At 41.3% G+C, this 17,422-nt stretch overlaps 2 protein-coding genes across 2 annotated transcripts; one reads left to right on the top strand and one right to left on the bottom strand.

Annotated features, from left to right (window-relative positions):
* The first annotated feature begins 778 nt into the window (after positions 1-778).
* Positions 779-5,076, top strand: LOC310847569 (adenosine receptor A3-like). The gene is made up of 2 exons (XM_083745444.1): positions 779-1,270; positions 4,120-5,076. The coding sequence occupies exons 1-2, from the start codon at positions 801-803 to the stop codon at positions 4,718-4,720; spliced, it is 1,071 nt and encodes a 356-aa protein (XP_083601570.1). The 5' UTR covers positions 779-800; the 3' UTR covers positions 4,721-5,076.
* A 2,989-nt stretch (positions 5,077-8,065) lies between these two features.
* Positions 8,066-16,816, bottom strand: ATP5PB (ATP synthase peripheral stalk-membrane subunit b). Its single transcript, XM_083745445.1, has 7 exons — positions 16,666-16,816; positions 16,539-16,584; positions 13,219-13,364; positions 12,347-12,510; positions 10,991-11,116; positions 8,931-9,110; positions 8,066-8,199 (listed from the first exon to the last, which is right to left on the bottom strand). Exons 1-7 carry the CDS (start codon positions 16,694-16,696, stop codon positions 8,128-8,130), a joined length of 765 nt encoding a protein of 254 aa, XP_083601571.1. The 5' UTR covers positions 16,697-16,816; the 3' UTR covers positions 8,066-8,127.
* Positions 16,817-17,422: the final 606 nt, after the last annotated feature.

A 17,422-nucleotide genomic window follows, 5' to 3' on the forward strand; every position in this document is an offset into this window, starting at 1 on the left:
AGATGTCATGGGGTGGAAGCTAACACCACATCCAGGTGCGCCAATTTAGAGTTTAAGAGCAGGTTTTTCCCTGGGAAAGGAGTGGAGGAAGGGAAACCTGCCTGGGGTGTGCTTTCTAGGCATGATACTTAAGGGTGGACAGGCCCTTACTGACAACACAGTCTCAGGGAACAAGTAACTGCCATTGATTTCACAGGGATGTGGGTAAATGATTGCAGCGAAATTCATTAATCTAAACCAGTCGTGAGGAACCTCTGGCCCTCCAGGTGTTGCTGAATTTCAAATCCCCTCAGCCTCAGCAAGCATAACCAGTGGCCAGGAATAATAGGCGTTGTAGTTCAGCAACTTCTGGTAGACCAAAGTTTTCCCACACCTGCACTACATTAAGCTTTCTAGTTGGTGTCAGGTGTATCTGCCCCAACAGGTAATGGAGGAAGCGCAGTAGGAAACAGACATTGCATCTTCCATAGCTAACATAGGTAAGCCAGGGCGGAAATGAGATTGGCGAGTTTGACTAGAGCTTCAGCGGAGTCCTTTGCTATGCAGTGTGCTTGAAAGTTTCTATATGTTGATATTTACATTTGTATCTATATGTTATTTAAAAAAAATATGACAACAGAATAAAATAAGGCCATCCCTGCCATCCTTTAGCCATGCCAAGCCTTCAAGACCACAGAGGAGATAGGAGTCCGAAAGCAAAGTGTAACTTCCTTTTCAAAGATTCAGTTCCTAAGAATTAGAAAGTGCTTATCTGCGGACAAATGTGGCAAGTGGTTCTGAGTCATTTCTGACAGTAAACAATGCTATGGGGTGCTCTGCTGCTGCTCCCTCATGAAACTGCAACTGCAGCCAGCTGTCAGAATTATTTTGGCTGTGCTTCAGAAGAAGACTCCCACCTATTCATCCTGGACTCTGGAGGGGAAAACATCTTGGTTCCTGAGATGCCTGAGGCTGTGAAAGGAGTTTACATTGCCTTTGAGGCTGTGATTGCAGTGCTGGCTATCCTGGGCAATGTTCTGGTCATTTGGGTCGTGAAGCTAAACCCAGCCTTTCAGAAGACCACCTTCTACTTTGTTATCTCGCTGGCCCTGGCCGATATTGGTGTTGGGCTCGTCATGCCACTGGCTATCGTAGTCAGTTTAAAAATCGAGATGCACTATTATGCCTGTCTTTTCATGTGTTGTCAACTCATGATTTTTACTCAGGCCTCCATCCTGTCCTTGCTCGCCATAGCGATCGACAGATATCTGAGATTACGGCTGCTTACTCGGTGAGTTCTACTTCGTCAGCGACTTCTTTCTTGGGAGTGGTTTGCACATTACTGTTTAAATGCTTGGGTGATATAGAAGCAAGAGATTTTAAGGACTAATGGAAGTTGCCTTACACTGAATCAGATTGTTGGTCTCAGTATTGCTTGCACTGACTGGCCGTGGCTCACCAGAGTTTCAGACTTGGGTTCTCTGCCAGCCCAACTTGAAGATGCTGCGTATCGAATCTGGCACCTGGTGTGTGGAAAGCAGAAGCTCTTCCACTGAGCTGCTGGCCTTCCCCCTGGTTTGCCTTTTGTGTTCCACCTGCTTTTTGCGGATGACTGCTGATTTTCCAGCTGGGTTAAATATATATACAGGGTACCTCGGGTTACAGACGCTTCAGGTTACAGACGGTTCAGGTTACAGACTCTGCTAACCCAGAAATAGTACCTCAGGATTAAGAACTTTACTTCAGGATGAGAACAGAAATCGCATGACAGCGGCACGGCGGCAGCAGGAGGCCCCATTAGCTAAAGTGGTGCTTCAGGTTAAGAACAGCTTCAGGTTAAGAACGGACCTCCAGAACGAATTAAGTTCTTAACCCTATGCTCCTTCAAAACAGTTCTAAAATCAACATACAGAGGTGATTTTAGAACTCTTTTGAAGGAGCATAGTTTTAACTCTTCAGCTTGGCTTTAAATTAAATATGAATACTGTTGCCGATATAAGAATCTTGTTCAAAAGGGTGCCATAACTTTCATTTCTGTTTTGCTGTTCCCCATATGATAGAAAGCTTATGCATTTTGTTTAATATACCATGCAAAGCATAGTGTAGCCTGAGGTTTTAAGCAAACAGTGATGCAAACATTTGCAATTGTACCATTCAGAAAATTTCTAAAAATAAAAAAGGCATGAGAAATATGATGCATAGCATGCATGGCTGCATTGGAATAACCCAGTCATGCTCAGACAGAATATGCAATTCCTTTGGGTTGTTTAAAAATATATATAAAAAATCCATCACTTCCAATAGAGATTAATGGTTACATTCAGATGTACAGCCCTCCACAATTATTTATATGAAGACAAATATATTCAGCATTCCAATACTTCTATAAAGGATAGGATTCTGGTTAGTTTCCAGTTTAAGTAATAATTCCAAAGAATCTTTATCCAATTTCCTGGTAAAGCATTTGAAACAGAGGAAGTTGCTTTATACTGAATCAGACCATTGGTTATCTAGTTCAGCACTGTCTTCACTGACCGGCAGCCGCTGTCCAGGTTTTCAGGTGGGCCTCTTTCTCTCTGGAGATGCCAGATTGAACCTGAGACCCCTGCATGTAGATTTCCTGCCACTGAGCTACAACCCTTTTGTCCAGAACTTCTCAGTCAGCTTTTCCATTAATGCCAATATTTTTCAGTCCTCTTCAAGCCAGTCAGTTGTTTTAAGCTGTCTATTCGCTCTTAGTTCCTTTCAATAATTTCTGCAACCAACAGTAAGATTCTCTGATCAGCTCCCCCTGGCTCTTTAATAATAATAATAATAATAATAATAATAATAATAATAATAATAATAATAATAATAATTTATGTATACCCCACCCATCTGGCCAGAAAAATATTAAAATATAATAATTCACCAAATATTAAAAGCTTCCCTAAACCGGGCTGCCTTCAGATGTCTTCTAAAAGTCAGAGAGTTGTTTCTTTCTTTGACATCTGATGGGAGGGCATTCCACAGGGCGGGTGCCACTACTGAGAAGGCCCTCTCTTGCAGTTCTCAAAAATATTCAGAAAAACATGTTTAGAAAAAAATAAATCAGCAGTTGACTTGACTATTGACATGTTACCACTATGGTTTTGATGCCCTACGCCTAGAAATGTATTCAATGTTTAGTCTGCTTCGACCCCTAAGATATCCAGGAGCAGGAAGGAAGCAAGCTGCTTTCTTTAGTAGAAGGCTGGAAGGAATCCTGGTAGATTCCTATACAGTGGTACCTCTGGTTGCGAACACCTCTGGTTGAGCTTTCATTTTATTGCTTTCATTTTATGGATCAATGGTCTTGTTAGACAGTAAAATTCATGTTAAATTTCTGTTTTAGGGGTTGTTTTTAAAAGTCTGAAATGGATTAATCCATTTTGCATTACTTTCTATGGGAAAGCCCGCCTTGGTTTTGGAACGGACTTCCAGAACCGATTAATTTTGAGAACCAAGGTACCACTGTAGTCCTGCTTTGGGAGGACACAATGCAAGATCATTATCCTCCTCTTCACTAAAACGGCTTTCTGTTGGTCTCTCTGAGAAAGCCACAGTCCGTATCACAGTTTAAACATAGCCACTTTAAAGTATCTGTTGCATTTTTGTTGTTGTTGTTAAGTACAGTGGAACCTGGTGTTATGTACCGTCCTCCTTACGAATGCTTTGGGTAATGAGCTCCTCTAACTTGGAAGTAGATGCCCCTTGTTGCGAACTTTGCCCTGGGATGCGAGTGAAAGTCACGTGCTGGTGGCATGGCAGCAGCGGGAGGCCCCATTAGCGAAAGCGCGCCTCATGTTAAGAAGCATTTCAGCTTAAGGACGGACCTCTGGAAAGAATTAAGTTCATAACCGGAGGTACCACTGTATTGGTATTTATTGAAAACCAAGTTAGTATATGCAAAATGCTCCAGATCAGCTGTCTATAAATTCAGCCAGATAGTCTCACATTTTATATAGCTTGCCCTTAAAAAACCCCAGTACCAATAAAAAGGAAACAAAAGAAAAACGGCACAATTAAGCAAGAAAGGGGGGCGCTATCAGGAAATAAGACTACCAACATTAGAATCTCTTGCACATTTGATGCGAGTTTGTTTTTCTCTCCTCAAAACAGGTATAGGATGCAAAGCAGTCGGAAAAAAATCCGTGGGGCTCTGGCAGTAATCTGGCTCTTGTCGCTGCTGGTGGGATTTGTTCCGTTTGGATGGGCAGAACCAAAACCAGAAAACTCGGATTTCATTAACTGTACCTTCACAAATGTGATAAAAATGGAATACATGGTATACTTGAGCTTCTCTGCCGGAACCCTCATCCCACTGATTGTCATGTGCATCCTTTATGCAAAGATCTTCTGCCTCATCCGCACAAAGCTGCAGCCCTGTTCAATGAATGTCAACGGGCAAAGGTCATTTTATAGGCAGGAGTTCAGAACAGCCAAGTCATTGGCCCTGGTCCTCTTCTTATTTGCTGTTTGTTGGCTGCCACTGTGCATTCTGAACTGCATCGAGCATTTGGGCCAAAGATCGATCCCACAGCATGTCACATACATGGGCATCCTTCTCACGCATTCCAACTCGGTCATGAATCCCATCGTCTACACGTTCAGAATAAAGAAGTTCCGGGAAACTTGCATCCAGATTTTAAGAACCTATATCGTGCACAAGGATCCAGAAGATGCTACATCGCCCAGTGCAACTACATCTGAACACTCATAGCTGCCTCATGCAGATGAAGACCATTGGCCTTGTCTAGCTTTATGTCTTCTGCCCTAAGACATAAAGTTACTGACAGTGGATCTATTGCTTCCCGAGACTTTATGTAACAGTTGTTTTGGTCTGCAGCAGTCAAGAGAAGTTTTCAGAAACAAACTCTACCCCTTGTTAATGCCTGCTGTTCAATGCTGTAGCATCCAGTAAAACAGCTGGCAGTCTGAGGTTCTGTCAACCCACATCTGCTGTGTTCTGGTTCTACATATACATTTTGGCCGAACAAGAAGCCATCAAAGATGTGCCAGTATTGGCACAGTGTGTCAAATGTACATATTCAATAAACCATTTCCAATCTTTTATAACATTTGTCTTGATTTCTTATTTTTCCAGTAGGTTTCACCATTTCTGCATAGTCCATGAGTTTTTGTATCCAATCTTCTTTCGTCGGGACTTCTTATTTTGGGCAAATAACATTCTTGCCACTGTAGTCATATACCTGTACATGAATAAATTCTTATACTCTTTAGGTTGTTCTACCCCTAGAATTCCCAGGAGGAAAGCTTCTGGGTTGTTTTTTTACAAATGTTATTTTAAACGTATTTTTCAATTCATTACATATCATTTCCCAGTAAACTTTAACCTTACTGCAAAGACCACATATGCTAGAAAGTACCTTCTTTCTCTTTATATTTCCAACACTTACTTGATTTTGATTTATACATTTTTGCCAGTTTACTCGGTATTGAGCGCTGCAACCCCAGAGTCGGCCACGACTGGACCTAATGGTTAGGGGTCCCTTTACCTTTTTTATATAAAATTTTCATAGTTTTCTCTTAAACCATAGCATGCTGTAAATTTTATATCTGTATTCCACAATCATTCCCATGCTTCCATATCTATATTGTATCCAATATCTATTGCCCAATGTATCATTGAAGATTTTACTTGCTCATCCTGTTGTCCAATCCAATAGTATCTTATTTGGACAGCACTTTAATATTACATTCCAACAGATCTGTTTGTGTTATTTGTTCCCCAAACCCTCATTTCTTATGTCTTAAATACTTTATTCAAATAATATTGTATCCATGTGAACTTTCCTGATTAAATCCTTAAATTATTTTATTTTATTAAAATGATACCATCACTGCTAAAACTCTTCTGTTTTGAAAGATGTACTCTGCTGCTTTGGTCTCTATTGACAATGCTATGATGAAGCATCAAATGTTGCTGAATGTCTCAGTGGAAAGCAGGCTCTTGTAAAGGTAGGCACAGCCATGAGTACTGTATGTTGGCTGTCTAAAACGTGCTGTGAACTTAGTGGTACATGATGTGTCAGAAGATATTGCTATGTGCAGAAATTTTCTGAGTGAAATACCTGACACGATCACTTTTCTGAGGGAAAAACCTGACACGATCACTACGAGGACAGACTTTGCCCGTGTGCTCAAGACATTGATTCCATAAAACATATTTTGTTGCATTGTGCAAAATATGAGCAAGCTGAACTAATACTACACTTGCTGGTACCTTTCCCGGGAAAATCAGAGGCTCACTATGTCAGGTTCCTATTGGAAGGCTGGAAAAATGCTAGAACATTAGCAGTGGCAAAGTTTTTATCGGTGGTTGCAAGAACCAATGATCCCTATATTCTGAACAAAATGCTTGTTTAACCTGGAGGTAGGCTGTATGAATTGTATATTGCTTTGTAACAATTTGTTGGGTCTCTGGACCCTAATAAAGATTGATGATTTGTATAAACTTCACCCAAATGCGTATTAAACTTCACCCAAACCCTTTCAACAGGGAGAGAACATAAATCTGAGACAATTCCGCCCCACAAAGAAGACCGTCCAAGCAGATTTCTCATAGCCAGTGGCTTTAATTATAGGTAACTGAGTTGATTGAGAATGTACTGAGACCCTGGGGCAAAAGTAGTTCTGATCACAGACCACCAAGATAGATCTGAGAGGGGCCTACTCTTCCTAGATGCAGAATGTGTGCACATGTTGATGTTGGGTGTGATCCTCACCAATCTGAACCTTCTAAGGATTTCTACAGGAAAATATTTTATGCAATCATGAAGAATACAAACAGTGGTTTACATAATCACTTTCCTTCATATGTGTACTAACATACGAGCAAAATTGAGAAGTTTATCATAGGGGATGATAGCATACATGTTCTAAGCTTATAGAAAACTGATTGGGATGCTATCAGATTACAGCTTCATGATAATATGCTGATGCTCACAAGGGAGCAGATCAGAATGTGGTTAATCTTCAGAATGTGGTTGATCTTCTCAGTGGGGTAACAAGGAAACATCTGCATGAGCTACTATAAGCTACAGAAGATTATCGGAGTAAGCCTTACCCACAGGTGTCCTCCTGTACGTAAGAAAGGCCATTGTTGTGCCTTCATAGAATAAAGACCTCTTTACCAATAATCACATGGCACTTATTCGTGGACATAAAGAGATCTTTAGGAAATTAATGTTAAAACTAGCAAGTTCATTCGAAGAGCACAAATCAGAAGAACTACATTCAGCGTGGAATAAGTCTACAACAATGTTTAAGTGCAAGATTGTCATTGCTCCATCATAACCAGAGGGTTGTGCATAGATGAGATGCGTTTAAGGCAATAGGTAGTGAAAATACAGGTTTTTCACTAATCATAGAAATGAATGCTGCACTAAGGAAAATTGGCTATAGGTTAGGGTTGCCATATGTCCAGGAAATCCCAGACATGTCCTCTTTTGGGGGGCCAACATACCCATCTGGGTGGATTTTTACATTTTAAAGATGTCTGGGTATGGAGTTTTTTTCGGGGGGGGGGGGGGGAGCTTGGGCAGCTCTGCATGCCACAGCTGCTGCCAGCCCAAGCTGCAGAAAGAGGCATGTGCGAGTGGGGGCAGCCCCACATGCCTGTTTCCCTGGCTCAGGCTGGCAGCAGCTCAGGCTGTCCTCTTTTTTTGCTCTTCAAGATATGAAACCCTAGTATAGGTGGAATATAGGGAGGGATTCAGAAGTTGGGAAGATATGAGGGATGGGGAAGATGCTTGTAAGAGCAAGGGAGGAGGAAATAGAGGATTGTTTTTTTAAAAAATCAAAAAGTGTTTGCATTGTTAATTCAAAATGAAAAGTTCAGCTTGTCTTTTTCTACCTGCTACTTAAAACAAGTAAGGGTTGCAGAGTGACACAAGGCAAAACATAGTTTCATTCACTCTACCTCTTCCCATTAGTTGCTAAATTATATACACTTTCCTGATTATTTCTATGTGAGAGTAAACTGGAGTTAATGGAATACCCTAAATAAATTTAACTCCGAAGCTATCAGAGAGAAAGCCCAACAAAAAGGTATATATGCTTTAATTAAGATTTGCCATCATATGGTTTAAGAGGTCATAATTGTGTTTAAACAGTTGCCTGTGCAGACTTTGACAATGCCTTCAGGTCCAAGATGCACTTGGCAATGCTCTCCTTCTCCTGCAATACAGAAACAAATGAATGCTTTAAGAAACTTGGAAGGGAAAAAGCCTTCATGGAGAATGACATGAGCAATTTTATTTGAAATCATACCACACTGAAACGATATGCTATACCTAACTGATTATTTCATAACTCAGTATTTAGTCCATCCTTAGAATCAAGATTAAAATTGTGCAGGAATAAAAAGCTTGAGACCCGGGCACCTACTTAGGCTAGAAATAATATCACACAAAAAAGGGTGAGAGCACAGCCACATGTTTTTAAAATAATGCTTTAGGGCCCATAAAGGCAAAAAATAAATTAAGGACCAACCCCGATGTTTGACAAGATCTGAATGCACACCCAATCCTCCCTAGTCCAAAAAAGCTACCAATCCTATGATTGGTACACGTCTCACATAGACTGTTATCGAGGAACAAGATTCGCCTCTGTCCCTTTCCTTTAGGGAACAGGCAGACACTGAGATTAGTCTTTACATCTCCCATTCAAGTGCTTGGCTATTATTTGGCTAAGTTCCAACAAATTCCCGGCTCCTCCACACCTGTGCCCCAAGACACTGCTCTTGCAATCTCTTCCAATGCAAACTTTGAAAAAACAGATGTGCAGCATCTTAAACATTAATCATATCATAGGGACACACAAACCCTCCAGTAGGTTAGGCACAAACTTATTTTGTACTGTGGAGGTAACTGCAAGGGGAAACCTATAGAGAAGCCTGCTACAAGTACCTGTTGGGCTGTAATACTCTGCCTAACGTTTTGCTCAACCCAGTTGATCATGTGATTTTGTTCCATATTCCGCTTGAGATGCTGTATTGCCACATGATAATCCAGCCGCTTCTTCACTTCTGTGTATACAGTAAACAGCCTCTCTCTGTAGTTTGTCTCAAGCATTATAGCAACATTGTTCTAGAAAAGGAAGAAATGAAATCACTTTTCCATTGTGGGCACACTACAGTATTTCTGCAAAATGAACATGCGGTATGTGCACAAAATCTTGTATTTCTTCTGTTTAAATAATTTAGAGATATATATCAACAAAAAACATACGTGAAGAACGGTTTAGAAAATACCTCTTATCTGCATCCTACAAATACACATATAGTTAGTAAATTTAGACCTTAACCACTAGCTTTTTCCATCTTGTTTATAACATGCAATACTTATTTTTTTAACTTAAACTTAAACTTTTTAACTTAAAACAAGGAAAGTTCCACAGAAAGTTTTTCCCACAAGACCATATAGCCAGCCTGTTACTATAATAGGACCAAGTGGAATATACTATACCAGCATGCCTTTAACTATATGTGATATATTTTCCCCAATAGCCTCTAGTTATATACAGAGTCTGGTATCACTTATATTTGAATTTTTGTATGATTCTTCAGTTTAGAGCACAACTGTCTGACATTATTTAAGATTCAGTTCCACAAACGGCAAGGAAATACATGTCTTAAATGTTTTCCAGCTTTTTTGTACTAATAATGTTTCTTATCAATGAATCCCCAAATAGATATTTTTGAATTATTCCTTAACCACAGTACATGGACAGTACTTCATCTTCGAAACCCTAAGCTACCTAAAATTGCAAAATAAAAAGCATGTTGTATCTGGAAATACTGATTTAGGGTAGGGGATTAAAAGGTGCATCACCATCAATTTTCTCTAATACATTTTCAAACAATAATTTAATTCTGACTGGAGTGTTATCCATAAACATGAATGTGTAATTTATATTTGATTTCATACATTCCTTTTTGTTTGAAGATTTAAGTCACTTAGTTTTCTACTGAAATATGTAGTTTTTAACTAACTAAATGAGACAGGTTTCTCTACACAGAAGTAAGTCCCATTATATTCAATGGAACTTGCTCCCTTATGATTGTGCATATGATTGCCAGCACAAGTCACTGATCCTGATTCACAAAGGTTGAAATTCCATTTTTTTGTTGACAGCACTAAATGTTTTAATCATAAATCTCATCATCATGATATCCTGATGTTAATAGCATATGTTATAGCTAATTTAGTTGAACAAATTATTACAAATTTCTAGTGATACCGCAATTGCCATCTCTTTTTCATATTAGGCAGAGATATATTTTAAAGGCACTTAGAATATTTCTGTTCAAAACTCCAGAACTGCTATCATAGGATGGAGCAAGCTAGTTTTCTCCTGCTGCAGAGGGTAGGACCCAAACCAATGGCTTCAAGAAAGGAGATTCCAACTAAACATCAGGAAGAACTTGATGACAGCAACAGCTGTTTGACAGTGGAACAGACTCCCACAAAATGTGTGGACTCCCCTTCCTTGGGGGCTTTTAAGCAGAGGTTGGGTGGCGACCTGTCATGGATGCTTTAGCTGAGATTCCTGCATTGCAGGGGGTTGGACTTGATGACCCTTGGGTCCCCCTGCAACTCTACAATTCTATGACTGACAGTAGTGAAGCAAAGCATCAGAGGCATGTTAAAGCTGCTATTACATTTTTAAAAGTTTGCCATTTAAACATTGTACAGGAACTACTTCTTCAATAACAATGGGTGACAACCAACACACAACACCCATGCCACTAGTAGGAGCCTAATTATTGCTATACTGCAGCAGCCATATTCAAAGAATGGCTTGCATTAGTGACTGATGTAATCCATGGCACATTTTCTATTATTATTATTATTATTATTATTATCCTCCTCACGGACAACTAAACTTGTGCAACAATGTCAACTCTCAGACTTGTGCCAATGGTGCCCTGGATCTCACACACTGTGTATGTATTTTAATACTGTACCCGCTTGGTATCAAAGAGATAGTGACGACCCTCCACCCTCCACTGCTCTTTCTTCTCCTCTTCAATAGCCGTAGTGTGTTCAGCTATCATGTCATTTTTCACGGCTGTTGCTTGTGCTATAGCATCCTGAAATAAAAAACAAGCTAGTTTGACCTTCAGAGAAATCCAGTTTTGCACTCACATCATGCACTTTTCCCTTGATGCGATGTTGAAAAAAAGCCATTGGGTAATTGTTATGACGGTAACAATTATACTGAATATTAGCAGGATACAAGACGGGGTGTAGTGGTTAGTGTGCTGGACTATGACCTGTGAGACCAGGGTTCAAATCCCCACTTGGCCTTGAAGCTCACTTTGGGCCGATCATTCACTGCCTCTCAGCCTAACATGCCTTACAGGATTGTTGTGGGCATGAAATGAGGATGAAATGTATCCCACCTTGAGCTCTTTGGAGAAAAAGGTGTGGCATAAATGAAATAAATAAATAAATAAGCAAGCACATGCAATTCTACTCCAGAGAGGTATTTTTAAGTGTAGTATACCCTCTTCTCCATTTGCATAGAAAAAAATAATAATACATTGAGACCTGCCCAATCTCTTCTAAAATGACCTCATTCTAATTCAGTTAATTTGTAATCACTGAATGCTAAGTTTGGACAGTATGCCTAGTAACAGCATGAAAACCGACTATCTAACTCATTTGGGAGGTACTTATACAGTGGTACCTTGGTTCTTAAACAGCTTAGTTGTTGAACAAATCAGCTCCCGTATGCCGCAAACCCAGAAGTGTTCCAGTTTGCAAACGTTTTTTGGAAGCTGAACGTCCGATGTGGCTTCCGCTTAAATGCAGGAAGCTTGGTTTTCAAATAGTTTCGGGAGTTGAACGGACTCCCAGAACGGATTAATTTCAAGAACCAAGTTATCATTGTACTGAACATTAGAAAACTCAATCTCTCTGGATGTCTTGAGACTGCATATGATTATTATTGTGGTTATTACCATAGCACATCAGGGGTGAGGCTACAAAATAATGAAGGAGTGTTGAACTGCACTAAAAACTGCAATTATATTACAATAAAACTGAACTCCTATGCATAGTGAGAGCAAGCCACATGGAAATCAGTAGGGCTTAGCTTACCTTTCAGTAAAGAGGCATAGGACTGCATGGTGGAGGGATGGTATGGTGCTGAACTGGAAGCTACTCCTTAGTTGATCACATTATTTACAAGGAAAAGACATGACTCACATTTTGACTGACAGCATCCTATATATAGAATGCTGAGCTGTATCCTTTTTTAAAAATTAATTTTAACATGTGAATTCTTTTACTGAGTAGCAATAAATGTGCTGTCTTACCTCATTGAGTTTGTCAGCAATAGCTGCTACATCTGGACCGTACTTCTTAATTATGTAGATGAGAATTCCCACCATAACACCTCCAGCTATTGTTTCATGGTTAACTACGTAAAGTTCCTTAGAGAGCATATAGAGCAGAAGCCCAGTCCCAAGCATATAGGGGCCTAAAAGCAAGCAAATCAATACCATTACACAAGACGATAGAGACATTCAGTATAAAGGAAATTTGCCTTAATATTGAATATGCTACCCTCCCTGAACATGAGATCTGTCAGGGGAAAGAACTCAGTTGCCCTTAAACTGTGACACACAAACAAGAAAACAAAAGCCCTAACTAAGTTATCAGAGGTGCTACTTCTTTCAAAACCACATTACAATGTAACAACTAATTTAAATTTATGATACTTGCATTATCACCTTTTAACACACTCTCTCCTTTTTTAGAGAAAGATAAGGGAAGGAAGGAGAGATAAACTTGTACATATGTACTACAGCTCCCTTTTGGAATGTCAGCCATATCTGTGACAACCACTGTTCAACACAGAGATTACATTTATTGCTCAAAATAAAGACAAAATGAGTGATAAACACAGACAATTTTAGTTGAAATAGAAAATGCAACGCAAATTTCTAAAGGCACACATCTATTCTGAGGTACTTTTCCTTATGCTGGCTGGAAGTTGTTATCAACACAACATACTTCAGAAGATAATGTGTAACCTCATCATTAGCAGAGGCACCTTCTCTGTTAAGTGCTTTGTGGACTTCAGTTCAAAAATTGGATATAAATATATTAAATAATACTTTTTAAATATAAGTTTATTACTAAGAGCTGGCTTTCACAAAGCGTTTACTCATGCAGGCATGCTAACCTGTGACTCCTGTTTTAGGGTATAAGAATTGGAAAATTTCTTCAGGGAATATTCCATGGCGGACTTTTCCTCCTGTCTCTGGAAGAGGTGGCACAGGAGCCAAGTGTTGTTGACTTGTGTGAAGTGGTCTGAATATCTGCACTGCCCTGCAATGAAGAAAATGATTCCATATTTCCAAATCCTTCCCCAAAAAAGGTTATACTTGTGGCTAAATAGAAATCAATAGCTTCGGGATATTCAGTAATCATCTGTTTTATTTTATTTTTTTAAATCTATCCTATCTTACCTTCATTAAGGAGCTCTAAGCTGTTAGCAGCTTTAAGTTACAAATCAATCCAATGTGAAAGAACATTATCAAATATTATTAATAATAGAATCAGTAAACAAAACAGATTTCTCAACTGAGCTTTCTCCAAAGGCATATTTAAGGATTCAGGTCTTCACCGGGCATTATAAGGTATATACAGTAGTGACAATGTATGTCTCCCTAGGAATTCCAAAGCATCACTGTCACATCCATAAACCGTGCAAGCTGTAGCACTTGGAAAATGCTCCAAATTCTCCAAAATCATGCATAAAATTAATCTCCCTATTATAGTTATGCTTTCATCTTATGCAAGCATAACTTAATAGCAGACTAAAAATTGTGGGGGAGAAAAAGCAATCAGAGAGACGGGAAGGGCTAAACTTCAAGAACAAAGATAGCAACACCAAAACAAACCACTTTTAACACAGAAAAGCATGTTTCCAATGTGCCTAAACAAGACAGTCCCTTGAATTTTGGTATCCCAGTGAAGGGAGAGCACTATGTGTGCCTCACACTGAATCATAACATGTTGTAAAAATTCTCCTCATTTTAGAAGTTGCTTGCTACACAGTAGAAGCAAGCTGCAACTTGGTGATAAAAAAATTAAAGGGCCCTTTATCACCTTAAAGCACAGATTACAGTCCATTTTAACTGTATTCTCAGTTGCACGCGCGCACACACACACACAAATTTATTTGGGGGTGGGGGGAATGTAAAAAGTGAGATCAGAGGGAAATGAAATGCAGAAAAATACAGTCAATGAGAATTGCATGTATAAATTCATAGTAGTGTTGTAACTGAAATTATAGAAATAAAATTAAAAGTTGAAATGTGTGTGAGCAAGTGAAGGCTGGGATGTGAAGGCTTATTTGCAAAAGAACCATGAGAACACAACAGAATGATATATACATATAAACTATTGCTATAATCATTAAGGACAATGAAAGGATGTACAGAGCTTCTTTTAGATGTCTTCAGATAGATGTCAGAAAGTCAGATAGATGTTTATTCCTTGACATCTGATGGGAGGGCACTCCACAGGGCGGGCGCCACTACCAAGGAGACCCACTGCTTGGTTCCCTGTAGCTTCACTTCTCAAAATGAGGGAACCGCCATAAGCCCCTCAGAGCTGGATCTCAAGACTCTGGCCTGAACGCTGAGGGTGGGGACGCTCCTTCAGCTATAGAGGCAACGTAACCCAATTACTTTCCATTTTAATTAGTCAAGGTTTTTAGAAGAACTCAACAAACTTCAGGATGATCTACCAGTTCAGGAGATGGAGGCTTCCCCTAAACTGACCAAAAGAAATCAGATCTTACTTCTATCTTGGCACTGGAGAACCGACAATTCCCCTCTACAGAAGGTTATCCGTTTTGTCAGATGGCAACCCGGTTGTGCTCAGGGCCTTGCAGACCTTGAAGGTACTGTGCTGTATGATAGCCTTCTGAGTCAATACAGTCATACCTTGGGTTACAGACGCTTCAGGTTGTGCATTTTCGGGTTGTGCACCGCGCCGAACCCAGAAGTACTGGAACGGATTACTTCCAGGTTTCAGCGCTAGTGCAAAAGTGCTAAATTGCGCTTTGTGCATGTGCAGAAGCACCAAATCACGACCTGTGAGTTCGCAGACGTGGCGCTGCAGGTTGCGAACACGCCTCCCGCAGGGATCACATTCGCAACCCGAGCATCCATTGTACATTATACCAGTGCTAGCAAACCTTTGGCACACGTGCAAAAGGCGGCACTCAGCACCAAAGTAGGGCCGTTGGTGGGGGTTGACGAAGTGGGCAGCCATTCCCCCCTCACATGCCACTGCGGACGCCAATCAGGTGGCACGGAAGGTGTGGAGGGGAGCAGGGAAGCGAGAGGTGTCTGGGCAAGAGCGCGCACACACTAAGGGACATGCCCACGACTTGCCTGCCACACCTCCTGCTCCAGGCTGGGAGGGAGAAGCACCACTCTTTGGGGCTCCTGAAAGACTCGAACAGGAGATTCTCTGCAGCGATGGGGCAGATGATTGGCTGCTGTGTCAAGGGCTGTTTTCTATTGGCTGCCGTTGTGGCAATTTGGCGGTCGATTTGTGGCTGCCAGCAGTGAGCGTGGAAACGATGTGTGTGTTTGGTGACTTGTGCGATTGTAAGCAATCCCCCCCCCCAAAGCTCAAAAACTCTTGGCAATCTCCCCCCATTTTCTTAATATGGAATCCCCCAATATGGTAATATATTATTTATACCCCACCCATCTGGCTGGGTTTATTTATCTGTTTATATTTATTTATTTGTATGTGTGCACACAAACAATCAATATTATCCCATATTAAAAATTGGGAGAGGGAGGGTGGCTCTTAGTACAGCCTTCCAGTGTATGCCAATGGCTGGATGGCTCATAACACTACTTTTTTTTTGGAGTAATACAAGTGCTTTTTTCTGTGGGGACACATACCCCTAAACATTTTGTAAATTTAACAGAAGAAGAAATTCACTGTATTTATTTTCCCCAATTAGAACTGTATTTATTTTTCCTGATGGTGATTTTCTTGAGTCAAAATGAGAGTATTCCTAATCATTTTTTTTTTGGGGGGGGGGGGGAATAGCACTGAGTTATACCATAAAATTATATATCAGTGGAAAGGGTTACATTAACCCTAATGTATGAGTTGTGTTTTTTTTCTAAACTAAAATCTCAGTATCCAGGTCAAATTGCCGAGTTGGCATTTTGCGATAAATAAGTAGGTTTTGGGTTGCAGTATGGGCACTCGGTCTCTAAAAGGTTCGCCCCCACTGCGTTATACCAGTATCATTGAATTGCACCTTTCCGCTTCTTGTGGCCTGGATTCCCGTTCCCACCCTGCATAATCCCTGCGAGTTTTTACGACGACCTGCGTCGCTGCGGCCTCCTGTAGAAGCCTAACCTCCTCTTTATTCCCTGTGCTTTTCCCGGAGAAAAGCAGCGGCTTCCTCCCCCTCTTCTTCCTATTCCAAGGCCACCCTCCTCACCACCTGCATGAACTCACCCCACGGGCAGAGCGGGCGCCAAGCTCTTCAGGCCACCAGCCGGGGCTGCGGGAGGCAAGAACAAGAGAGTCAAAGCACAGCCCCCCGAAACCCGGCCGCCCGCCCGCCCTGCAGCCCCCGCTTTACCCAGGGCGCGCACGGCCAAACGAGACAACATCGCGGCTGCTGCTGCCGCCGCCCTCTCCGTCCCTGTGACCCTCCCGGCGAAGAGAACTCAAGATGGCAGCCTCCGTGGAAGAGGTCTCGCGAGAGGTGTCGCCTTCTTCGCCGTGGTTTTCTGGACCTATCGGAACAGCTGGACCGAGAGGACCAATGCGGCGAGCGTCATCGCGGAGACGGGGCAGAGAGTCGCGCGAGAACAAAAGGGGGGCGGGAGAGGGAGGGGGAGAGAGAGAGCTAGAGATAAGAGTGTAGAGTTGCCGCAGGGGCTGAACTTCCGGGTATTGCCTCCCACGGGCAACGATAGGAAGCGGTGGACAATCCGCATTTGCAGCATTGCCTGTGCCGGGGCTAATGCAGCAGCTCATCTTGCGAATGCAAAGCTTGGGTTTTTTGGGGAAATATATATATTTTAAATATTTTAATATAAATATTACACACACACACAAACTTCTGCTCCGTTGTGGCGTGTGGTCAGTGTCGGATTCGAAACCCAGCTCAGCCAGGAAGCTCACTGGGTTGACCTTGAGGCAGCCTCGCAGGATCGCTGTGAGGATAACCAGGGAAAAAAGGGGACAGCCATGTGCGCCACCGTTATCTCCTCACAAAAAAAGTGGAGTAGCCATGCAATAAATGAATAAATGCCACCCAAGCTGGCGCTGTGTACCAGATGAAGGTGGGAAGGCGCTGGCTGAGCGTCGGCTATTACCACCCCCACCCCGAC

Source organism: Podarcis gaigeae (genome assembly GCF_964106915.1).
Source record: "Podarcis gaigeae genome assembly, chromosome: 6".
Classification (NCBI taxonomy): Eukaryota; Metazoa; Chordata; class Lepidosauria; order Squamata; family Lacertidae; genus Podarcis; species Podarcis gaigeae.